A 23,779-nucleotide genomic window follows, 5' to 3' on the forward strand; every position below is an offset into this window, starting at 1 on the left:
TCTTATCGCTAGTAGGCCTCATTCACGAAGCCAGTCTATAAGGTGGGTATAAGGTTGCTGCCTATAAAATGGCGCTTAATGGATGTACACTCACATCTACCGCTTGCTTGACTGGTGGAGGGTCGTTAGCCGAACGGATAGGATAGGGCACTTAATTCCTCATTATAAGTATAATGGAAATATTAAAGTAACTACATTGTTTTACAAATTCCCACTCTTAGTTACTTTAGGGTAAAATGTGAAAATGATGCTATTCCATGGAATTACACTTTGTACCCCTGTCAAACGTTAGTGGAGCGTGCGTGGTTAACCAGCACACTAATTTGGGATTGACATTGGTGACAAAGGGTGGCTCGATGTCTTATCATAGATCAATGGAGCGTGCGTGGCTAACCAGCACATTGATTAGGTGATGAAGACATTGAGTGCAACATGATGATTCGCATGGTTATTCACAAACTTGTTTGCGATCCTCGGCATCCCAGTCGCAAATTTGAAGTGCATATCGAGATTTAAACATGCCATTGAAATGTTCAATGAATCTCAAAAGAAATCTAGGAATTTTCAAATACATTTAAAACTTAACCTCTTTCGTTTTTCATGGTGAAAATTAGTGAATCGTCATTCACTTACCTTCAAATTATTTACTTTTAGATTACGGCATCCCTTTTCTAAGTTGTAAATAATGTTGTTGGATCCTAGCCCTAATTTCTCATGTGGGTGTTTAATTAGGGATTCATTCTAATCAAACTTTGTTCCTTTCTATTTCAGATGTCAAACGCAAACGCAAACAACAACACTTCTGGGTCATTCTCGTTGATGAACCTGTGTCAAAAAGTGACATTTGATGGCTCGAACTTCAACGAGTGGATGAGATACATTCGCATGATAACTCGTTATGAGGACAAAGAATATGTCCTAGACGAGAAGCTTGAAAGGATCAACCCAGAAGAAGCTACTCCTGAAGAGATGGCCGCCTTTGAGGCCCACGAGCGTGATGCAACGAAAGTTCATTGCATCATGTTGGCCACCATGAACCTCGAACTCCAAAAGTCCTATGAGGACATGTATCCATATGAGATGCATCAAGATTTGCTGGACAGGTACCACCAGAGCGCGAGGCAAGAGCGCTATGAGATCATCACCAACATGATCACCGCTAAGATGGGGAGTGGAGAATCCCTAACTGCTCATTTGCAAAGAATGCAAAGATATGTTGATCGTCTTCTCAAACTTAATGTTAAGTTTGATGAGGATTTGGCTATCGACATCATCCTCCACTCCTTGCCTTCCTGCTACAGCCAGTTCAGAATGACCTACCACATGAATAAGGAAGAGGTCACCCTAAGTAAGCTTTAAGGGCTCCTGAGGACAGCTGAGAGCAACCTCAAGGACAAATCTGTTGCATCATCCTCTACTGTAGCTGCTCCTGTGTTGGCAATTGGCCAAGGAAAGGGAAAGAAGAGGAAGGCTCCTTACAAGAGCCACCATAAGGGTAAGACCCAAGATGGTTCCTCTTCTAGTGGGACCAAAGCAGGTTCTATTAAGCCCTCTTCTGACCCCAAGGAAGCAGAGTGCTTCTACTGCCACCAGAAGGGCCACTGGAAACGAAGCTGCCCTAAATATCTGCAAGATATTAAGGATGGGAAGATAAAGCCCACCTTTGCAGGTATGTATTTAATTAAATCTAATAACTCATCATTTGCTACTTCATGGGTTCTTGATACAGGGTGTGGTTACCACATTTGTTCTGATATGCAGGGCCTAAAAAGAAGTAGGGAAGTGGAGCATGGAAGGATAAGCTTGATCATGGGAAACAAGAAGTCTTCACCAGTAACCAAGATCGGAGTTTATTCCTTAGTGTTGAGTAATGGGTTAGGACTAGATTTAAATAATTGTTGCTATTCGCCAGATATGGCAAGGAACATCATTTCTTTTCATGGTTTGTTTAGACAAGGTTTCAGATATTCATTTGATAATAGTAATGGTTCTATTAATGCTTATTTGAATGGTGTCTTTTATTTCAATGCATTACCTTGTAATGGGATTTATGAATCTGTGTTAGTTATTGACAATTTAGGAAATGATGTTTTGAATATTGATTCGTCCACAAGTTTGGACAAAGCATGCTTGTGGCATTGTCGCCTTGGCCATGTGAACAAGAAACGCATAGCCCAACTCCAAAAGGATGGAGTCTTGGAGTCTTTCGACCTTAGGGACGATGACGTGTGTGAGTCTTGTTTACTTGGGAAGATGACTAAGTCACCCTTTACTGGCACATGTGAAAGGGGTGAGGGTGTATTGGATCTCATACACACAGATGTATGTGGACCCTTTAGATCCACCACAAGGGACGCTTGTCGCTTCTACGTGACTTTTACAGATGATTATAGCAGATATGGATATATCTACTTAATCAAGCAGAAGTCAGAAACCTTTGAAAAATTCAAAGAGTTCAAGAATGAAGTAGAGAATCAGTTGGGCAGGAAAATCAAGATGCTTCGATCTGATCGAGGGGGAGAGTACCTAAGTCTTGAGTTTCACGACTATCTGAAAGAGTGTGGAATAGTTTCACAATTGACGCCTCCTAGAACGCCACAATTGAATGGTGTGGCTGAGAGACGTAATCGAACCTTGTTGGACATGGTTCGCTCTATGATGAGTCGTGCTTCGTTACCAATCTCATTCTGGGGGTATGCCTTGGAGACTGCTGCCCATATCCTTAACTTAGTTCCCACCAAGAAGGTTACCAAAACACCTCACGAGATGTGGACAGGGAAAGCTCCCTCGTTAGCACATATCAAGGTTTGGGGTTGTGAAGCTTTCGTAAGACGAGAGACTCACGACAAGCTAGAACCTCGTAGTGAGAAGTGTTATTTCATCGGCTATCCACAGAAGTCTTTTGGTTATCTCTTCTATAGACCAAATGACAATGTTGTCTTTGTTGCTAGGAGAGGGGTTTTCAGAGAAAGAGAACTCATAAGCCAAGAAGACAGTGGGAGTCAAATTGACCTTGAAGAGCTTCAAGAGTCAGGAGAAGAAGGAACCTCTGACACTGGCATGCAACCTGAGGAGGAAACTCCTGTTGAACCTATTGACCAGTCCTTACCTCTTAGACGTTCAAGTAGAGTTATTGTTCCACCCCAGTTTTATGGTTTCCATATTACTACTGACGGGGATACGTTTATTAGTGATAGTACACTAGTGAATCTGGACGAACCTAACAGCTACAAGGAAGCCATGGCAGGCCCAGAGTCTGCTAAATGGAAAGAGGCAATGGACAGCGAGATTCAGTCCATGTATGACAACCAAGTTTGGAATTTGGTTGATAATGTACCAGGTCGTAAGACAGTCGGGTGCAAGTGGATCTTCAAGAAGAAGACAGACATGGATGGGAAAGTGCACACTTATAAAGCGCGATTGGTCGCGAAGGGCTTTACTCAAACTCCTAGAGTTGACTATGATGAGACCTTCTCACCAGTTGTGAAAATAAAGTCTATTAGGGTAATGCTTGCAATAGCTGCGTTTCATGATTATGAAATCTGGCAGATGGACGTAAAAACCGCTTTCCTAAATGGGAAGCTGGCTGAGGATGTTTACATGAATCAGCCAGAGGGTTTTGTCAATGCGAAGCATCCAAATAGAGTGTGCAAGCTTGAGAAATCCATTTATGGATTAAAGCAAGCATCTCGCAGGTGGAATCTTTGTTTTGACGAGAAGGTCAAAGAGTTTGGTTTTCTGCGAAATGAAGATGAGTCATGTGTATATGTCAAGGCCAGTGGGAGTATAGTGAGCTTCCTCGTATTGTATGTCGATGACATACTACTCATAGGAAACGACATCCCAACATTGCAGGAGGTCAAGTCCTGGCTTGGGAAGTGTTTCGCTATGAAGGACCTCGGAGAGGCTGCATATATTCTGGGAATAAGGATAGTGAGAGACAGAAGCAAGAGACTGATAGGACTTAGTCAGGATACATACTTGGAGAAGGTACTAAAACGTTTTAGTATGGAAAATTCCAAGAAAGGGGAGTTACCAATCCAATGCAATACCAAACTGAGTAAGACTCAGAGCCCGAGTACAGAGGCAGAGATAGCTGATATGAGCCGAGTACCTTACACTTCCGCAGTTGGCTCGATTATGTACGCTATAACTTGTACTCGCCCTGATGTGGCTTTCGCTTTGAGCATGGTCAGCAGATATCAAGGGAACCCTGGTAGGGCACATTGGATTGCTGTCAAGAATATTCTTAAGTACCTACGAAGGACCAAGGAATGGTTTCTAGTCCTCGGTGGGAGTGATGACTTAAGGGTGCGAGGGTACAGTGACGCTAGTTTCCAGACAGATCGGGATAATTACCGATCACAGTCGGGCTGGGTCTTTACCCTGAATGGAGGAGCAGTGACTTGGAAAAGTTCCAAGCAAGAAACTGTAGCTGATTCAACGTGCGAATCAGAGTACATTGCGGCGAGCGAGGCGTCAAAGGAGGCTATATGGTTGAAGAACTTCATTGGAGACCTTGGAGTTGTGCCATCCATAAAGGAGCCCATGGAAATTTTCTGTGATAATGAAGGAGCGGTTGCCTTAACCAAGGAACCAAGGGATCATGGCAGATCTCGACATATCGACAGGAAATACCATTTTATTAGACATCGGGTAGAAGAGGGACTCCTCGTTGTGAAGAGGGTATCGTCAGAAGATAACCCAGCAGATCCCCTCACGAAGGGACTGAGTAGGGTTAAACATTTGCAGCACGCTAGGAGCGTAGGGCTGAAGGACGATATTAGTTTAGATTAGATAGGTAGGAAACTTGTAATGGATGATCATGTATTCAACATTTGATGATTAAATAAAGGTGTGTTATTTATAAGAAAGCTTCTATCTTGTGTTGATTATTTATCTATTGTTTCAATTTTGCATGTTTTGACTTCCTGAATAATAAGATTATTCGAACAGTCCACAATCGTTCATATGTTGGAAGTAGATATGAAGGAAGATTGTCATAAATTTGTTTGTAGATTGTCTGAAAAGTTTTAGACATAGCAAAGGTTTGCTGCAAAGTTTATGAGTGCTTATGAAATTTGTATTGAGCATTGGAATAGACCCACACTTGCTGGTATCACTTCATGAATGTTATCACAAGTGATCGCAAGATGATAATATCATATAATCTTTAAACCTAGAGATATGGTTATTGTTTGCTGGTTGATTATACATTGATAATGCGAAAACGCATCAGTAAATTGATGTTATAAAACGCATTATTGTGTGTGGTTTAACTAGTAAATGATAAAGGCATATTAGTCGACGTTTTTCTGTTCCTTTTATTCTATGAGAATAAAAGCGATATCTTGGCCACTTGATGATTTGGTTTGACTTATGTGCCGGGCCCGGTCAGGATGAAGTTGATGTGTTCAACTGAGTTCTATGTCGAACAAATCAGAGATCAAGAAATAAAATGCTAAACAATAAGTATTATTAGCATGATATCTAGAACAGAGGATTATACGATCCCTTATCTGAAGGACAGATTATTGGTCAGAGTTGACAGCGATTATTGAAAGCTACGATTGCTAATCGGATACGGAAGTCATATGTGAGATGTGGTTACTAGACTTATCCAAGTGGGAGACTGTTGGATTAGTGTCTAAGTCCGTAACTATATTTGGTATGTACTTGACCCGAGTGTGCATGGTCCTTTTGGGTTGCCTTCACCAAAGCAACTTGACAAGGTAATTTGATATGAGAGAGAAGATATTATGGTTTATTAATATATTATAAGAATAATATATTAAAGGAGAAATCATATTTATTTAATTAGTATTAGTCATAAATTAATTAGGAATTAATTTGGTGACTAAAAGAGATTAATTAAATAAAGGGGTATAAACTGTCAAATGTGTGATAGTTGAGTTTTGGGCTGGGAAACCTTATGGACTAAGGGGGAACGAAATTATGATGAGGGATCATCATATTTTCGTCCAAGGGCCTCATTCCAGAAGGTTCCTTGGGCTGCTTGGTGGCTAAGCTATCCATTAGGGTTTAGACTGAAACCCTAGCACCCTACAGTATAAATAGATGCCCTATGCTTCAATTTTAGGCCACTTGATTCCAAGGGAAACCCTAGGGCCGAAATTAACATCCTTCCCCTCTCTCTCTTAATTGCCTTCTTGCTTCAAGGTGTTTGTGAGCCATTAGAGGCACTACAATTGTGGTGCTTGCTTTCAAAAGTTCAAGAGATCAAGGAAACTAGTTGTTATTGCAATATAACAACAAAGGTATGTCTTCTACACTTCTATATGATTTTCGAAAATTATAGAAGCATGCTAGGGTTTATTTTGTGTTCATATAGTTGTATGTCTTATAGTGAAAACATAGATCCAATTAGGGTTGCATGCACACATAGGATTGTTTGTATAAAACCTATCATTGTATTGATGGTGAAAATGAGGATAATATAGATAAACTTAGGAATAGGAACATGGAATGTAATGAGGGTGTAGTTATTATGCATAGGACATCAAATGATCCTTTCCTGTGTAAGTTATGTGTTGATGAGGGGGAGGATAACAACATTGTAGATGATGATGAACCACCCATGCATTTAATTTTTAATGAGTTGATACACTAGAAAAAACACAGAATGAGATTTAAGGATCCACTCCATGTTAAATTAATATTGTGTAACTATGCAGTGGCTAATGGATATCAACTTTGTTTTGAAAAAAAATGATAGGAGAAGATTTTTGGTTAGGTGTAGTAAGGGTGCTTGCACATTTAGACTATGAGCTTCTTGGATGAGTGATGAACCAATTTTCCAAATCAAGTCACTAAAAGTTGATCATAATTATGCTAGGAACATCAAGTTAGGGTCACTAGTGACATATGCATGGATTAGGAGTCATTATACCAGAGAGATTGTGTAGAGTCAGAAATTGAGTGTAAGGAAGCTTAGGGTAAAGGTAATGACAAAATTTTGTATCCAAGTTATTATGGGCCAATGCAGGAGAGCAAAGAAGTATGCACTAAAACCTATTGAAGGTAGTCTTGTTGAACATTATGGTAGGCTATGGTCATGAGACTCTGAGGACTTATCCTGGGTCAACTATAAAATTAGATGTGGAGACTGGTCCATATGGAAAGAAGTATTTCAGCAAGTTCTATGTTTATTTTCAATGAGTCAAACAAGGTTGGATGGAAGGATGTAGAAGGATAATAGGTCTTGATGGTTGTTTTTTTGAAAGGTGTCTGTAAGGGGGAATTGCTTTGTGCAGTTGGGAGGGATGCAAATGACAAGATATATCCTATTGCTTGGGATGTGGTATGTATAGATAACAAGCAGAATTAGAAGTGGTTTTTGGAACTTCTCATTGAGGATCTACACTTGAATTTAGGAAATGGATTCAGTTTAATATCAGACCAACATAAGGTTAGTTTATTACATTGTAATTCAAGTATACTTAATTCACACTATTTGATTTAAATATAGGGTTTGATAGAGGCTGTTAAGGATTGTTTCCATATGTAGAGCACAGGCAGTGTGCTAGACATATTTGCCAAAATTTGTAGAAGAGAATTAGTGGGGCCATATGCCATACATTGTTTTCGAGAGCATCAAAAGCTACAACTAAGAATGCTTTTAAAGTTGTGATGAAGGAAATTGAGACATTGAACCCATATGCCCATCAACATCTCATGGACAAAGATCCAAAAACCTGGTGTAGAGATTTCTTTCAACCTGGAAGGTGTTGTGATGCAGTTGAGAATGGCTTATCTGAAAGTTTAATGTTGTGATAGTAGAGGCCAGGAAGAGGCCCATAATCACCATGTTTGAGGAATTAAGATTGTACATGATGGACAGATTGTACAACATGAGGTTGAAGGGACAACAATGCGGAAATCATATTTGTCCAGAGATAAGGGATAAGGTAAATTTCCTTAAGAAGGTCCAGAGGCATTATTAGGTACTGCCTAGTGGATTAAACCAGTTTGAGGTTAGGGGAGCAGCAGATGCATATCAGGTGGACTTAGAAAGGAAACCATGTTCCTGTAGGTTGTGGCAATTGAATGGATATGGATGTGCTCATTTTGTAGCAAGAATATCCTATCTTAATAGGGATGTAGAAGCCTATGTGGACAACATGTATAACACCACAAACTTTAGGAAGGTATACAGTTACATAATTGCCCCTATGAATGGTAGTGACATGTGGCCACAGACCAACTATGATCCACCATTTCCTCCTATTAGTAGATAGATGTCTGGTAGGCCAACTACTCGTATGAAGAAATCCACTACAGAGAATAAAGGAAAACACAAGGTATCTAAGGCATGAAAGAAAATCAAATGCAATATATGCAAGGAGATAGGTCATAACAAGGCTAATTGTCCACAAAGAAGACCCCAAGATTCTAAATGAGAGGAAAAACAAGAAACACAAACTTTGTCCAAGGAAAAAAGTAGGCCAGGTAAAACTATTTTCTATTTAAAGTTATTTACATATGCTTATCCGCTTACATAATTATATCCTCTAATGTAGGCTAGTACAAATGAACCTCAACAACATGATGAGGTTGAATTGACTCCAATTTAGGTGGATACTACTCAAAATGATTTCCAAGATACTCCAAATGATTCTGAATCTAGTAGTGCAGGGGGTTATGGTCAGTATATGCAAGTGACTCCTCCTAGAAGTTACGAAGCTGAGGTTTTTGTTGGTGAGGATGATGAGGTTGAAAATGTTGAAGGTGGTCAGGATCAAGCTAATGTTGAGGTTGAAAATGTTGAAGGTGGTCAGGGTCAAGCTAATGGTGTGGTTGAAGATGGTCAGGGTCTAGTTAATGTTGTAGTTAAGGAAGCTGTTGAGGTTCCTAATGTGCAAATGCAGCAGGTTAGACCAATTTAAAATATTTTGAAGAGGATAAGGAGAAGAAAGTCAGAGAGAATGTTGAAGATCAAATTAGGAAATACAGTTGGTGGTGTTGATGATCCAGGAAATTCCAAGGGAAAATCTCTTATAATTGATTAGGGTACGGTGTTATGGTTTGTGTATTTCACTTTGTGTTTGTGTAATATGGATTTAATGTAAGTCTATTAGGATGATGGTAATTTTCACTTTGTTTTTGTGAAAGTTTTTGGCAACTATGATTGATGATGGTAATTTTCACTTTGTTTTTGTGAAAGTTTTCGCCACTATGATTGATGATGGTAATTTTCACTTTGTTTTTGTGAAAGTTTTTGGCAACTATGATTGATTACGGTAGGGTGTTATGGTTTTGTGACACCAAGATCCTCTTTGGAATCCAACTGCTGCTTCATGGAATAGATGAGGTTTTTGTAGTAACCTTCTTCCAGTGCGACATCTTTCCATTCAAATTAATGACATTTTTTCAATCTTTTCTGTACCAAACCCACATGAATACAACATCAAAACGTAATCACTAATCACCAAATGCAATTTAACAAACCTCGAAATAAAAAATGATTAACAATACGACACCATTTAAACAATCGTAATCTTACATGTACTTTCAGAAATGAAATCACGACCACAAACCAATATAATAAAAATTATTTTTAGGGTTTTTTCGTAATGTAAGGGTTTCTGATAATGAAACCTTAAAAAATCTTGCATTAACAAATCAAGATAGATCGAAGCTGTTGGGAAGTATGTACTTTAACATTCCTATGGTGCACATACAACCCTAATGCTTTGGATCTAAGTTTTTTCTAATCATACATGCAATAAACATTTTCCAAACCGTGAAGCCTAATCTAGCATGCAAGGTGATATTTGAATCATAAAAACTAATTAGAACATTACCTTGTGTAGTAGCTTGAATAACTTGGCCTCAAGAAAGCTTAGCACCAATAGTGTGTTGCCTCAAATGGAATCACAAAACACCAAGACCAATTAGGAGGAATATAGAGAGGTTATGGAGACTAGAAATCAGATTCTACTCTTGGAATAGCAAGTGGTAACCGATTTTACGCTTGTAGATTCACACACACACACACACACACACACACATATATATATATATATATATATATATATATATATATATATATATATATATATATATATATATATATATATATGTGTGTGTGTGTGTGTGTGTGTAGAATATCAAGGTTCATGTGTAACCCTAATCCATACACATTAGCCCATGATCCATCCATTTGATTTGGATAAACACTTCTTGGATTAACCCAGAAGCCCGATCACAAACCAAACCATGGATCATTATCCCAACTCATATGTATCAATTTAATTAGTCTCTTTTGATCACTAAATTAATTCTTAAATTAATTCTTGATCAATACTAATCAAATAATATGATTCCTCAATTAATATATTATACTTACAATATATTAATAAATCATAATTAACCTCTTACTCAAATATCATTCCTAACATATTGTTTTGATGAATGCAACCCAAATGGACCATGCTACTATCGGGTCAAGTACATACCAATTATAGTTATGGGCATAGACACCTTGTCCAACAGTCTCCCACTTGGAGAAGTCTAATAACTGTAATTGCCAATGTAACTTAAAATCCGATTAGCAATCGTAGCTCTCAAAAAGCCGCTGACATACTCTGATGTGTCCATTAGATAAGTGATCATATAATCCTCTGTTATTCAAGATATCATGCGGACAAATACATGGAACATAGTCATACTTATTGTCCTGCAGTTTGTTTCCTGATTTCCGATTTGTTTGACATATAACTTAATTGAACACATCAATAGAGTTCTGACCGGGCCTGACACACAAGTCAAAACAAAATAATCGAGGGGCCCAAGATATCGCTTTTAATCCTCTTAGGATAAAAGGAACAGATAAACTTCGACTTATATGCTTGTACTAACTATTCATTGAATCATACATAATAGCACGTTTTATAACATCGACTTACTGATGCGTTTCCGCACTATTAATGTACAATCAACAAATAATCGCCAACTCATATATCTTGGTTTGAAGATTATATGATATTATCGTCTCAAAATCACTCGTAATAAATTCCATGAAGTGATATCTGAGCGTGGGTTTAGTCCAATACTCAAATCTTATTTCAAGAGCACTCATGAACACTACTTATAAATAAAAAAACACCTTTTATGACAGTCTTCTTTCATAACCTACTTCCAAAGTATGATCGACTGTGGATAGTTTGAATAATCTTATTATTCTGGAAGTCAAAACATGCAAAATGAAACAATAGTAAATAATTGACACAAGACAGTAACACTACTTATAAATAAAAAACACCTTTTATTTAATCATGAAATGTCAATTACATTTTGACTATTACAAGTTTCTAAAATTCTATTTAATCACTAAAACTAATATCGTCCTTCAGCCCGACACTACTAACGTGTCGCAAGTGATTAACCCTACTCAGTCCCTTCATAATGGGATCTGTTGGATTCTCTTCTGCCGATACCCTCTTAACCACGAGGAGTCCCTCTTCTACTTGATGTCTTATGAAGTGGTATTTTCTGTTGATGTGTCTTGATCTGCTATGATCTCTTGGTTCCTTGGATAAGGCAACTGCACTACCACTGTCACAGAAAATCTCCATGGGCTCCTTTATAGCTGGTACAACTCCAAGATCTCCGATGAAGTTCTTCAGGCATATCGCCTCCTTCGATGCTTCAGTCGCTGCTATATACTCTGATTCGCATGTTGAATCAGCTATAGTCTCCTGTTTGGAACTTTTCCAAGTTATTACTCCTCCATTTAGGGTAAATATCCAGCCCGACTGAGAGCGGAAATTATCTCTGTCAGTCTGAAAGCTGGCATCACTATACCCTACCACTATTAAGTCATCACTCCCACCAAGAGTAAGGATCCAGTCCTTAGTCCTTCGCAGGTACTTAAGAATGTTCTTTACCGCAGTCCAGTGAGCTTTACCAGGATTCCCTTGATATCTGCTAACCATGCTCGATGCAAAGGCTACATCAGGGCGAGTACAGGTCATAGCATACATGATTGAGCCAACGGCAGAAGCATATGGTATTCGACTTATTTATGCTATTTCAGCATCGGTACTCGGACTTTGAGTCTTACTCAGTCTGGCATTGCTTTGGATATGTAATTCTCCTCTCTTGGACTCTTGCATGTTGAAACATTTCAACTTCTTGTCCAAATAGGTACTTTGACTAAGTCCTATTAGTCTTTTACTCATGTTTCTCAATATCCTTATCCCTAGAATGTAAGCAGCTTCTCCGAGGTCCTTCATAACAAAACACTTCCCAAGCCAGGACTTAACTTCCTGCAAGGTTGGAATGTCGTTTCCTATGAGCAGTATGTCATCCATATACAACACTAGAAAGCTAACTATACTCCCACTAGCTTTGACATATATGCAGGACTCATCCTCACTTCTCGAAAAGACAAACTCTTTGACTTTATCATCGAAACAAAGATTCCATCTGCGAGATGCTTGTTTTAATCCATAAATGGATTTCTCAAGCTTACACACTCTATCAGGGTACTTTGCATCGACAAAACCCTATGGCTGATTCATGTAAACATCCTCAGCTAACTTCCCATTAAGGAAAGCGGTTTTACATCCATTTGACATATTTCATAATCATGAAATGCAGCTATGGCTAGCATAACCCTTATAGATTTAATCTTAGCCACTGGTGAGAAGGTCTCATCATTGTCAACTCTTGGAGTTTGAGTAAAGCCCTTCGCAACCAATTGCGCCTTGTAAGTGTGTACTATCCCATCCATGTCGGTCTTCTTCCTGAAGATCTATTTGCACCTAACTGTCTTACGGCCTGGTACATTGTCAACCAAGTTCCATACTTGATTGTCATACATGGACTGGATCTCGCAGTCCATTGCCTCTTTCCATCTTCCAGATTCAGGATCTGCCATGGCTTCCTTGTAGTTGTTAGGTTAATCCAAATTTACCAGTGTACTATCACTGATAAATGTATCACCTTCAGAAGTAATATGGAAACCATAAAACTCAGGTGCCTATCTAAGTCTACTGGAATGCCTCATAGGTAAGGACTCGTCAATCGGTTCAACTGGAGTTTCCTCCCCAGGTTGATCGCTAGTGTTTGAGGTTCCTTCATTGCTTAACTCTTGAAGCTCTTCAAGGTCAATTTTCCTCCCACTGTCCTTCTGGCATATGAGTTCTCTCTTGCCGAAAACTCCTATCCTCACAACGAAGACAACATTATCATTCGGTCTATAAAAGAGATATCCAAAGGATTTTTGTGGGTAGCCGATGAAAATACATCGCTCACTACGAGGTTCGAGCTTTTCGTGAGTTTCTTTTCTCACAAAAGCCTCGCAACCCCAAACTTTGATGTGTGCTAACGAGGGAACCTTCCCTGTCCACATCTCGTGAGGTGTTTTGGAAACCTTTTTATTTGGGACTAGATTAAGGATATGGTCGGCAGTCTCTAAGGCATACCCCCAGAATGAGATAGGTAACAAAGCTCAACTCATCATAGAACAAACCATGTCCAGCAAGGTTCGATTGCGCCTCTCAGCTACACCATTAAGCTGTGGTGTCCTAGATGGCGTCAATTGTGAAACAATTCCACATTCCTTAAGATAGTCGTGGAACTCGATACTAAGATACTCTCCTCCTCGATCAGATCGCGGTATCTTTATCTTCCTGCCCAATTGATTCTCCACTTATTTCTTAAAATCTTTGAGCTTTTCAAAGGTTTCTGACTAATGCTTGATTAAGTAGACATAGCCATATCTGCTGTAATCATCAGTAAAAGTCACAAAGAAGCGGTTAGCATCCCTTGTGGCGGTTCTGAAGGGTCCACACACATCTGTGTGTATGAGATCCAACACACCCTCACCCCTTGCACAAGTTCCAGTAAAGGGTGACTTTGTCATCCTTCCAAGTAAAAAAGATTCACAAGTGTCATCTGACTTTAAGTCAAATGACTCCAACACTCCATCCTTTTGGAGTTGGGCTATGCGCTTCTTGTTAACATGTCCAAGACGACAATGCCATAAGCATGCTTTATCCAAATCATTGGATGAATCGATATGCAACACATTATTTCCTAAGTTATCTACAACCATCACAATTTCATATATGCCATTGCAAGGTAATGCTTCAAAATAAAATACACCATTATAATAAGCATTAATACTACCAACTTCATTATTAAATGAAAAGGTAAAGCCTTGTTCATACAAACTGTGAAAAGGAATAATATTCCTCGCCATATCAGACGAGTAGCAATAATTATTCAAATCTAATTTTAAACCATTACTAAGTAGTAAAGAAGAAACTCCAATCTTGGTGACAAGCGACTTTCCCCTATTCCCCATGATTAAGTTCATATTCCTATGCTCCACATCCCTACTTCTTTTTAGTCCCTGCAAGAGGGTGTGACAGAACCAACTTTGGCTCCAATGGAAGAGGATCCAACATGGGACTTTCCCTTATGACTATTGGAAAGAGTCTTCCTATTCTTTCCCTTCCCATGTCCAATTGCCAAGACATGGGCAGTTGCAGTACGAGTAGGTACAACATATTTGCCTTTCAAACTGCTTTCAACAGTTCTTAAGAGACCTTGAAGCTTGTTTAGAGTGACCTCCTCCTTGTTCATATGATAGGTCATACGGAACTGATCATAACAAGGAGGTGGAGAGTGTAGAATAATATCTATGACCAACTCTTCATGAAAGTTAACATTCAATTTTAGCAAGAGGTCCACAAACATTTGCATCTTTTGCAAGTGGGCTGTGATGGACTCTCCATCCTACATTTTGGTCGTGATCATGGAGGCAATGATCTCATACCTCTCCTGCCGAGCAATTTGATGGTACCTTTCCATCAAATCCTAGTGCATTTCATAAGGCCAAAAGTCCTCATGACTTTTGGAGCTCAGCAGTCATGGTAGCGATCATTATACACGACACTTTGGTCGCGTCCCTCTCATGATTTTTGTACTTAGCAATCAGTTCGGGAGTAGCAGTAGTTTCATCAATCTCCTTAAGCTCTTTATCAAGGACATATTCTTTGTCCTCATAACGAATAGCCATTCGGATGTTTCGAATCCAATCATTGAAATTTGATCCATCGAAGATGACCCTCCCACATAAGTTCATGAGGGAGAAAGAGCCGGAAGGGATTGGGTTGGAAGCATTGGTTGAAGTAGTCATCTCAAAAGAAAGACAAAGTTTAGATTAGATAATGATCCTTAATATAACACCCAAAATGAGATATTAAGGCTAGGACCGAACACAATATTTTACAATTCGGAAGAGGGATGTCGTAATCCAATTGCAAAATATTTGAAGGTAGGTAAATGACGATTTACCAATTTCCACCATGAAAAACAAAATTGAAGATTAGGTTTTAAATGAATTTGAAATTCCTAGATTCTTTTGAGATTCAATGAAATTTTCAATGGCATGTTTAAATCTCGATTATGCCCTTCAAGTTTGTGACTGAGATACCGAGGATCATAAACAAGGTATGAATAACCATACAAGTTAGCTTGGTACTCTCGATGTTACAAATCACCTAATCAATGTGCCGGTTAACCACACACGCTCCACTAACGACTTAACAAGGTGCAAAGTGCAATTTCATGGAATAACACCATTTTCATATTTTTCCTAAAGTAACTAAGATTGAGAGTTTATAAAAGTTTAGTTACTTTAATAATTTTCATTGTACTTATTAATGAGAATTAGTGTCCTATCCTACCCGTTCGGCTAACGACCATCCACCAGTCAAGGAAGTGGTGGGTGAGAGTGGACACCCATTAAACCACCATTTTATAGGCAGTAACCTTATACCCCCTTATAGACCGGCTTCGTGAATGAGGCCTACTAACGGTAAGGCTGACTTGTCTTATATATATATATATATATATATATATATATATATATATATATATATATATATATACAACTTTAATATTATAATAGTATAATGGTTGAATTTTAAACTTTTAAGACTCTAGGGTTTGGAATTAAAGTTTCATTAATGTAACTTGTCTAGACTTTTGAAATTCATAACTTATGAACTTTTATGTTCCATGAATGAGACCTTTCAAATTCTAAACTTGAGGAAAAATTAAGAAACCTTCCAAGACTCTTGGAATTCTATAACTTACATTAATTAATGGTTTCATAAATAAAGACTTTTCACATTTCATAACTTGAGGACAAGTTATGGAACATTTCAAGAAGACATATGGATCAAATTAACTAGACCAATTATGATATGATGATCATTTACCAATTTGACCTAATTTGATTCATATTCAAGATAGTTTCAAATTTTAAATAACTAGTATTTCACAAAAATCAAGTAGTTATCTTAGAATTTGACATACATCATGTTATTGGATGGGGATTAACATTACCATTTCATTAAAACTGAATTTTATAAACCAAAACAATTTTGTGGTGATGTTTCTAATCCAAAACAGGCCAAAGACTCGAAGATTCTGCCCACAAACAGACTAAATCGTCGAGTGCACATATGAACTCGACGAGTTCATCATCATAAGGAGCTTACTCGTCGAGTTCATGAATGGACTCGTCGAGTAGGCCCTGGCAGAATCCAGTTTTGCAGTTTTTTCAGCTTTGAAAATTACACAGTTGCGTCAATACAATAGAAAACATCCTAGTATTTGATACCACAGTTGAGAAGTATGTACTTTGACATTCCTATTGTGCACACACAACCCTAATGCTTTGGATCTAAGTTTTATCTAATTATACATGCAATAAACATTTTCGAAAGCGTGAAACCTAATCTAGCATGCAAGGTGATATCTGAATCATAAAAACTAATTAGAACATTACCATGTGTAGTAGCTTGAATAACTTGGCTTCAAGAAAGCTTAGCACCAATAGTATGATGCCTCAAATGGAATCACAAAACACCAAGAACAATTACGAGGAATATAGAAAGGTTATGGAGACTAGAAATCAGATTCTACTCTTGTAATAGCAAGTGGTAACCGATTTTAGGCTTGTAGATTCATATATATATATATATATATATATATATATATATATATATATATATATATATATATATATATAATATCAAGGGTCATGTGTAACCCTAATCCATACACATTAGCCCATGATCCATCCATTTGATTTGGATAAACACTTCATGGATTAACCCATAAGCCTAATCACAAACCAACCATGGATCATTAGCCCAACTCATATGTATCAATTTAATTAGTCTCTTTTGAAAACTAAATTAATTCTTAAATTAATTCTTGATCAATACTAATCAAATAATATGATTCCTTAATTAATATATTATTCTTATAATATATTAATAAATCATAATTAACCTCTTACTCAAATATCCTTCCTAACATATTGCTTTGATGAATGTAACCCAAATGGACCATGCTACTATCGGGTCAAGTACATACCAATTATAGTTATGGGCTTAGACACCTTTTTCCAACAGAAGCTTACCAAGCTGTTGTTGCAATTCCTAAAACACCAGTCGAAGTTAGTGAGCTTCCAACATGTCTATTCCTTAGCTAGAACATCGCAGTCACAATTGGTAACACCGTCCTGAACAAACACACGAGCAACTTGGAGGTGTTTCTTGCATTGGACGAGCTCATAGACATTGTGTTGAAGAATCCAACAATCTGATTATGTAAAGTATGGTGCTTGCTTCGACTTTTCACGAACGGGTAAGAAAGAAATGAATGAGTTCCAAATTGGGGTTTTAATTAATAGCTTAATTGGAAAGATAAATCGCCAGGTGCCACGTTGGAAGTCCAGGTAAGAGGTTTTTGACACATCACTTAGCCACGTAAGAACGAAACCGGGAAACCATTTAATTTTTGAAAAATGGTGTTATTAACAGCTAAACCCCGACTTTAGTGACTTAATTGACCAAAAAAAAACTTTAGTGACCAAATTAGCCAAATGGAAAAAGTTTGATGTGCTACAGTGTCATTTTCCCATATATAGAGAGTTGGGTTCAACAAAGAACCACAATCTTTTCTAAACTCTTAGAGCTTATTTTATATAAAAAAACTAAAAATATAAAAATTTCAAAACTTTTTATTCTTTCTCCATTGATATCAAATTCAATATATATATATATATATATATATATATATATATATATATATATATATATATATATATATATATATATATATATATCCCTATTCTAATAAAAAAATAGTTTTATTATCCTTTTGACACGTGTCACCATATTAGGCCTCATAATTAATGCATATTTTATTTTACTTTTGTTATGTGTCACTCTATTATATCTCTTAATTAATGTATGTCACTTGTCAACCTACTGATTCTCCATTTCAAATTTCAAATTTCTCACTCTAATTACATTAAATTAATAACATTAGAATAAAAATTAAAATAAATTAATAAAAATTATAAAGTGATATAATTTTACATATTTATTTAAATCAATGATTATAATTTTATATAACTAAAAAAATCTCTTAATTAATAATTTATTTAAAATAAATGATTAATAATTTTCAGCTTTTACTATTAAAGTTTAATTAATTTTGTAACCGTGGTTACCACGGGTTATAAACTAGTATATATATATATATATATATATATATATATATATATATATATATATATATATATATATATATATATATATATATATATATATATACTAGTACAAAAATGACCTACAGTCACACTTTCTGAAAAACGGCATGTGACACTTTTTCTTAAAAGTGTGGCCAAAGGTCACTAAAAAAATTTAGAGACTGTTTTTGGATACATTTAAATTAGTTTGTGTGGCCATTATATAGATAATCGAAACTTTAACCACACCACATTATACCAAATGTGACAAATATTAGTCACACTCGACCACTGAGCCCATAGGTCACAATCAGCCACATGTATCGATTAAGATTGCCATACTTTTTTTATGAGAGACAGTAGAGTAACGTATCGTGAAATGAGTTAGTTCTATGTGTGTTTGTAACCTGGTGCCTTTTTAGCCACATAACAGACAAAGTAGCTAAAAGGTGATACATATGGTCACACTAAATATTTGTGTGTCCATAGGGCGGTTCTGTACTAGTTGTACTTAGTTAACGCAAGAAATTAAAACAAGTTAGTATTGGTTACTTATGGTCATGTACCATTTATTATGTGTGTCAAAATATTATGAATTGGCTTTAAGAAGAAACAAATATTGTGTGTGTAGGTAGCATTTAGTTACGATTACAGCTATTATATGTGTCTATATGTAAATATAGACACATATGTAATGTTTATTTTGGTTTTACTATTGTATTTGGAAGACTCTTAAATTTGACCATATTTATCTTTGATATCATTTGGCAGAATAAAAAATGAACAAAAAGTTCAATCATGGCATTTTACAAAAGTACATTGCTTATTTTGCAATTAAAGGGTTGTATAAATTAATGAAAAAAAAAATGAATGGCAGTTTTGTAAAGTTAGAAAAATTTCTGAAAAAACCAAAAAAAACTAAAACTAATAAAAACAAAAACAAATAACAATATAGTTGTATTGAATAAGAGCTATAAGAAAGGACCAAATTGCCCTTTTTGTCATCTATTCTTTTAATTGCACCAAATCAGACACCATTAAAAATGAAAAGAATACAACTTATTTTAACAGAATAGTATGATAAATAAATGAAAAGAACACAATTTTGTCTAACATTGCATAACGAAAGTACATTACTATAACATGCAGTTTATGTTATAACATGTCATCCACCATTATAGTAAAAAACTGAAAAAAAATAACTTTGAGTTATAACAATATTACACCAGAATAGTTTGATGGTATAATATGGTAAAAAAATATTAAGGAAAGTACATCGTCATTTTTTGTCATTTCTTATTCTCCATGTAACGCTAGGATCAAGGTTTGACCTTTCCCTTCTACAAATACAAATAAAGATCATTAAATGTTAAAAGAAGGAAAAATATGCTCGCTACAAATGTAATTCATGACATTAAGAAACACATACCGTACGTATAACAATACCATGACAATCAGTACGAAAATAATCATTTTCCTTCTGCAACTCAAGTGTGTCTACACGTGGCAATATATTATCATTCTGAGGAACTATAGTACTAAATTCTTCATCTACATCTTCATATGTATCTCTGTAATTTTTGGGAGGTGTATTGAACACAATAGACATTTTTTGATCGAGCAGGTCTGTGACCTAAAATACTTGTTGTGCTTGTGAGGCCAATATGAAGGGATCACATTTATGGCCTAATCTTTTTAGTTCAACTAGTGTGTACCCTAATCTATCCCTGTTTACCCCATTTCTATTGTCAACCCAGTCACACATAAAATTGGAATTCGTTTAAAATGATAATCTAGTACCCATATCTCTTGTAAAACACCATAATAAGTGTTTTTTGGCATATGTTACAACTTCTTTACTGATGTGTGTGTCAGTTTCAACGACACTAACCCCACTGTTTTGGTAAACTTTACCTTCACGAGCTTTTGTACGAAAAGTATATCCATTGATAGCATATACATCGTATTTAATAATGTTCTTATTGGGTCCATGTGAAATCCATCTCATTGTCTCTGTTATACTCTCTCTACAGCCCCCTAACTCTCTCTCTACCTGAATTGTAAGTAGATAATGAATTTAAGATATAAAAAAATACATAACAAAGAACACAACATATATGAAATGAATATACCTCCTTTCGTAACCAATGACCAAATGTATTACTATGCTCTTGTTCTAGATGTGCCTTTCGTTTAGTAGGGTGTTGATGTTGCAAAAAATCCATGTGTCGTCTGTCAATACGTTAATGTTAATATTATAACAAAAAAACATACATGTAAAAAAACTTACTTGATATACGGGAGTACTTCAGATGTATTTTGCAATACAAGGAAATGTGCTTTGCTGAATAGTTCTGCGAAAACTTCCACCGATTTAGCAGCCCATAGAGGAGTACCGTCCGTAATAGAACTACTATCTACACCTATCTGAATTCCACATGTGTTATGATTGTCAGGTGGAATACCAACAATATCCATCTTTTTGAGGAATTCACTAAAAAACTCAATCGTCTCTTCTGCAACATTCTCTTCTGCAATGCATCCTTCTGGTCTATTTTTGTTTCGCATGTGCCCCTTTATAACCTTCATAAACCTTTCGAACGGGTACATCCATCTAAAGAATATTGGAAAGCATAATTTTACTTGCCTAGTTAGATGAACGGTTAAATGAATCATCACATCAAAAAATGATGGTGGAAAGTGTTTCTCAAGAAGGCATAAGGTTACACATAACTCCTCTTGCAACTTATCGAGCTCATCCAATTTGATTTCTTTGCTACATATTGATTTGAAAAAGAAACAAAACCTTGTAATAGCAACTCTAGTGGGTGGATGCATAATAGATCGAATTGCTATGGGCAAAAATTGTTGCATGAGCATGTGATAGTCATGTGATTTTAGTCCGATCAACTTCCTATCCTTCAGATTCACCAAACTAGAAAAATTAGAACAATACCCTTGAGGAACCCTTAAGTTGTATAAAGTCTCAAAGAATTTGTCTTTTTCCTCTTTTGTCAATGTACAACCTGCTGCGGGAAGTGTTGTGTTGTTCCCTTCTATCTTAGGATGCAGCTCTGGTTTTAAACCATAATGAACCAAATCCAATCGAGCTTTATAACCATCTTTCGTCTTCCCGGGAACGTTCAACACAGTTCCGGTTAAACACTCGCCCACGTTCTTTTCGACATGCATAAAATCTATACAATGTGGAATCAAATTGTTGCGCCAATACCTTAGTTGTCTATACCATATATTGAATTTCTTCCAGTATGTATTATTTTGCTGGCCCACATCTGAAGTACCCACTTGGCGTGATTTTCTCTTTTTTTTATTAATCTTCCCACCTCTTCCAGTTGTAGATTGTTGGATTTCTGCCTCCTTGCCCTTAGTCACCTTTCCCCATTTATTAATTATAAATTTGACCTTGTTATATACTTCCTCCCCATTCATAGGTTCTGGAGAGGGTGAGAACTCTTGTTGTCCATTGAATGCTTTTTTTTTGTCTTCTGAACGGGTGATCATACGGTAGAAATCGTCTATGACCAGCATAACTTTGCTTATTCGATTCAGGGAGTCTAATGCAATGTGTTTCTTCGCCACACACAACACAACCATGAAATCTGTTGTATGGACAACCACTTAATGTACCTAGAGCAGGATAATCATTAATAGTCCATAACACTAATGCACGTAGTTTAAACAGCTCTTGTGCATATGCATCGTATGTTTCAACTCCAATATGAAATAATAATTTCAGATCATCAATAAAAGGTGTTAGGAACACATCAATATCGTTTCCTGGTGTTCCCGAAATCAATAACGAAAGCATGATGAACTTTCTCTTCATACACAACCATAGTGGAAGGTTGTAAATGACAGTTAAAATAGGCCACACACTATGACTCCTATTTCCTCTATTCACATCGACCCCGTCAGCCGAAATGCCTAGCCGCAAATTTCTTGGCTCGCTAGCAAAGTCAGGATATTTGTCATCAATGGCAGCCCATGCTGGTGAGTCAACTGGGTGACTTAAAACACCAATATCCACCTTTCTGTCTGTTGCGTGCCATGTTAAATCTTTTGCAGTAGTCTTAGACTAAAAAAGTCGTTTCAAGCATGGAATAATTGGAAAGTACCACAAAACTTTTGCAGGAATATTCTTGTAAATTTTATTTTTTTTGTTCATCGACCTTCCATCTTGATTTACCACAAGTAGGACATGATGCCATGTCTGTGTATTCGTTTCTGTAAAGTATACAGTCGTTGACACATGCATGTATCTTAGTATACCCTGAACCCATTGCCTTGAATGCTTTTTTGGCCTTGTATGTACTACTGTATATTTCGTTACCTTCTGGTAACATATTTTTGATCAAAACCAATAATTCTGTAAAGCACTTATCTGATACTCCATACTTACTCTTTAAGTTGAGTAGTTGTATGACTGCAGATAATTTTGTGAAATTAGGACACTCTTTATATAGGGGCTTCTCGGCATCTTCAATCAGTTCTCTAAACTTCTCAGGGTTCCCAATAAAATTTTCTTCTACAGCTTCCACCATCTCTACTGTTTCTACAGCATCTGCTGGCATTTCTGTGTTCATGTTCGTGGAATCAACAACGTATGACGTGTCCATGTCAAAATTATGTTCATATATATAATTTCTGGGTGGTTCCTCTGTTTCTCCATGCTTATTCCATTTCGTGTATGTTTGATCAATTCCATTCCTGAATAGGTGATCATCTACCACATCCACCGAATGAGATATGTGGTTTACACACTTGACACATGGACATGGAATTCTTATCTTTTTTTTTTTGGTATTTACAGGATCCATACTTTTAGAAATCTTGTAATTGTGTACTGCATATTTCAAAAATTCTGCAACACCCTTTACATACGTTTCTGATGTTATGTAGGCTCCCATCCAAGACTTATCCATATTCAGTTTATAACAGCATCAACAAGCAATATATGTTTCCTGTTCATTGAAGCATTTTAACAAACAGTTGGTGTGCATAAACGAAAAAGATCACATTACAATTAAATCCAATAACTGGAAACCAAATACTTGTTAATTCAGGAATATATAATGATACATGACCAAACGAAATAGCAAAGATTCATATTATGAAGGTAATTGTTTTTTATGTCCCTGTATAAATTAAAGTAGTATGTGTACCTGTATGAAT

The 23,779-nt window shown here is 36.6% G+C and overlaps 1 protein-coding gene across 1 annotated transcript; it reads right to left on the minus strand.

Moving 5' to 3' along the window:
- Positions 1-19,905: 19,905 nt before the first annotated feature.
- LOC145104248 (uncharacterized) lies at positions 19,906-23,529 on the minus strand. Its single transcript, XM_079041518.1, has 8 exons — positions 22,777-23,529; positions 22,277-22,682; positions 20,877-22,206; positions 20,719-20,818; positions 20,501-20,639; positions 20,322-20,394; positions 20,016-20,157; positions 19,906-19,926 (listed from the first exon to the last, which is right to left on the minus strand). Exons 1-8 carry the CDS (start codon positions 23,527-23,529, stop codon positions 19,906-19,908), a joined length of 2,964 nt encoding a protein of 987 aa, XP_078897644.1.
- Positions 23,530-23,779: the final 250 nt, after the last annotated feature.

Source organism: Lactuca virosa, chromosome 4, assembly GCF_052849685.1.
Source record: "Lactuca virosa cultivar CGN04683 chromosome 4, Lactuca_virosa_CGN04683_v6, whole genome shotgun sequence".
Taxonomy (NCBI): Eukaryota; Viridiplantae; Streptophyta; class Magnoliopsida; order Asterales; family Asteraceae; genus Lactuca; species Lactuca virosa.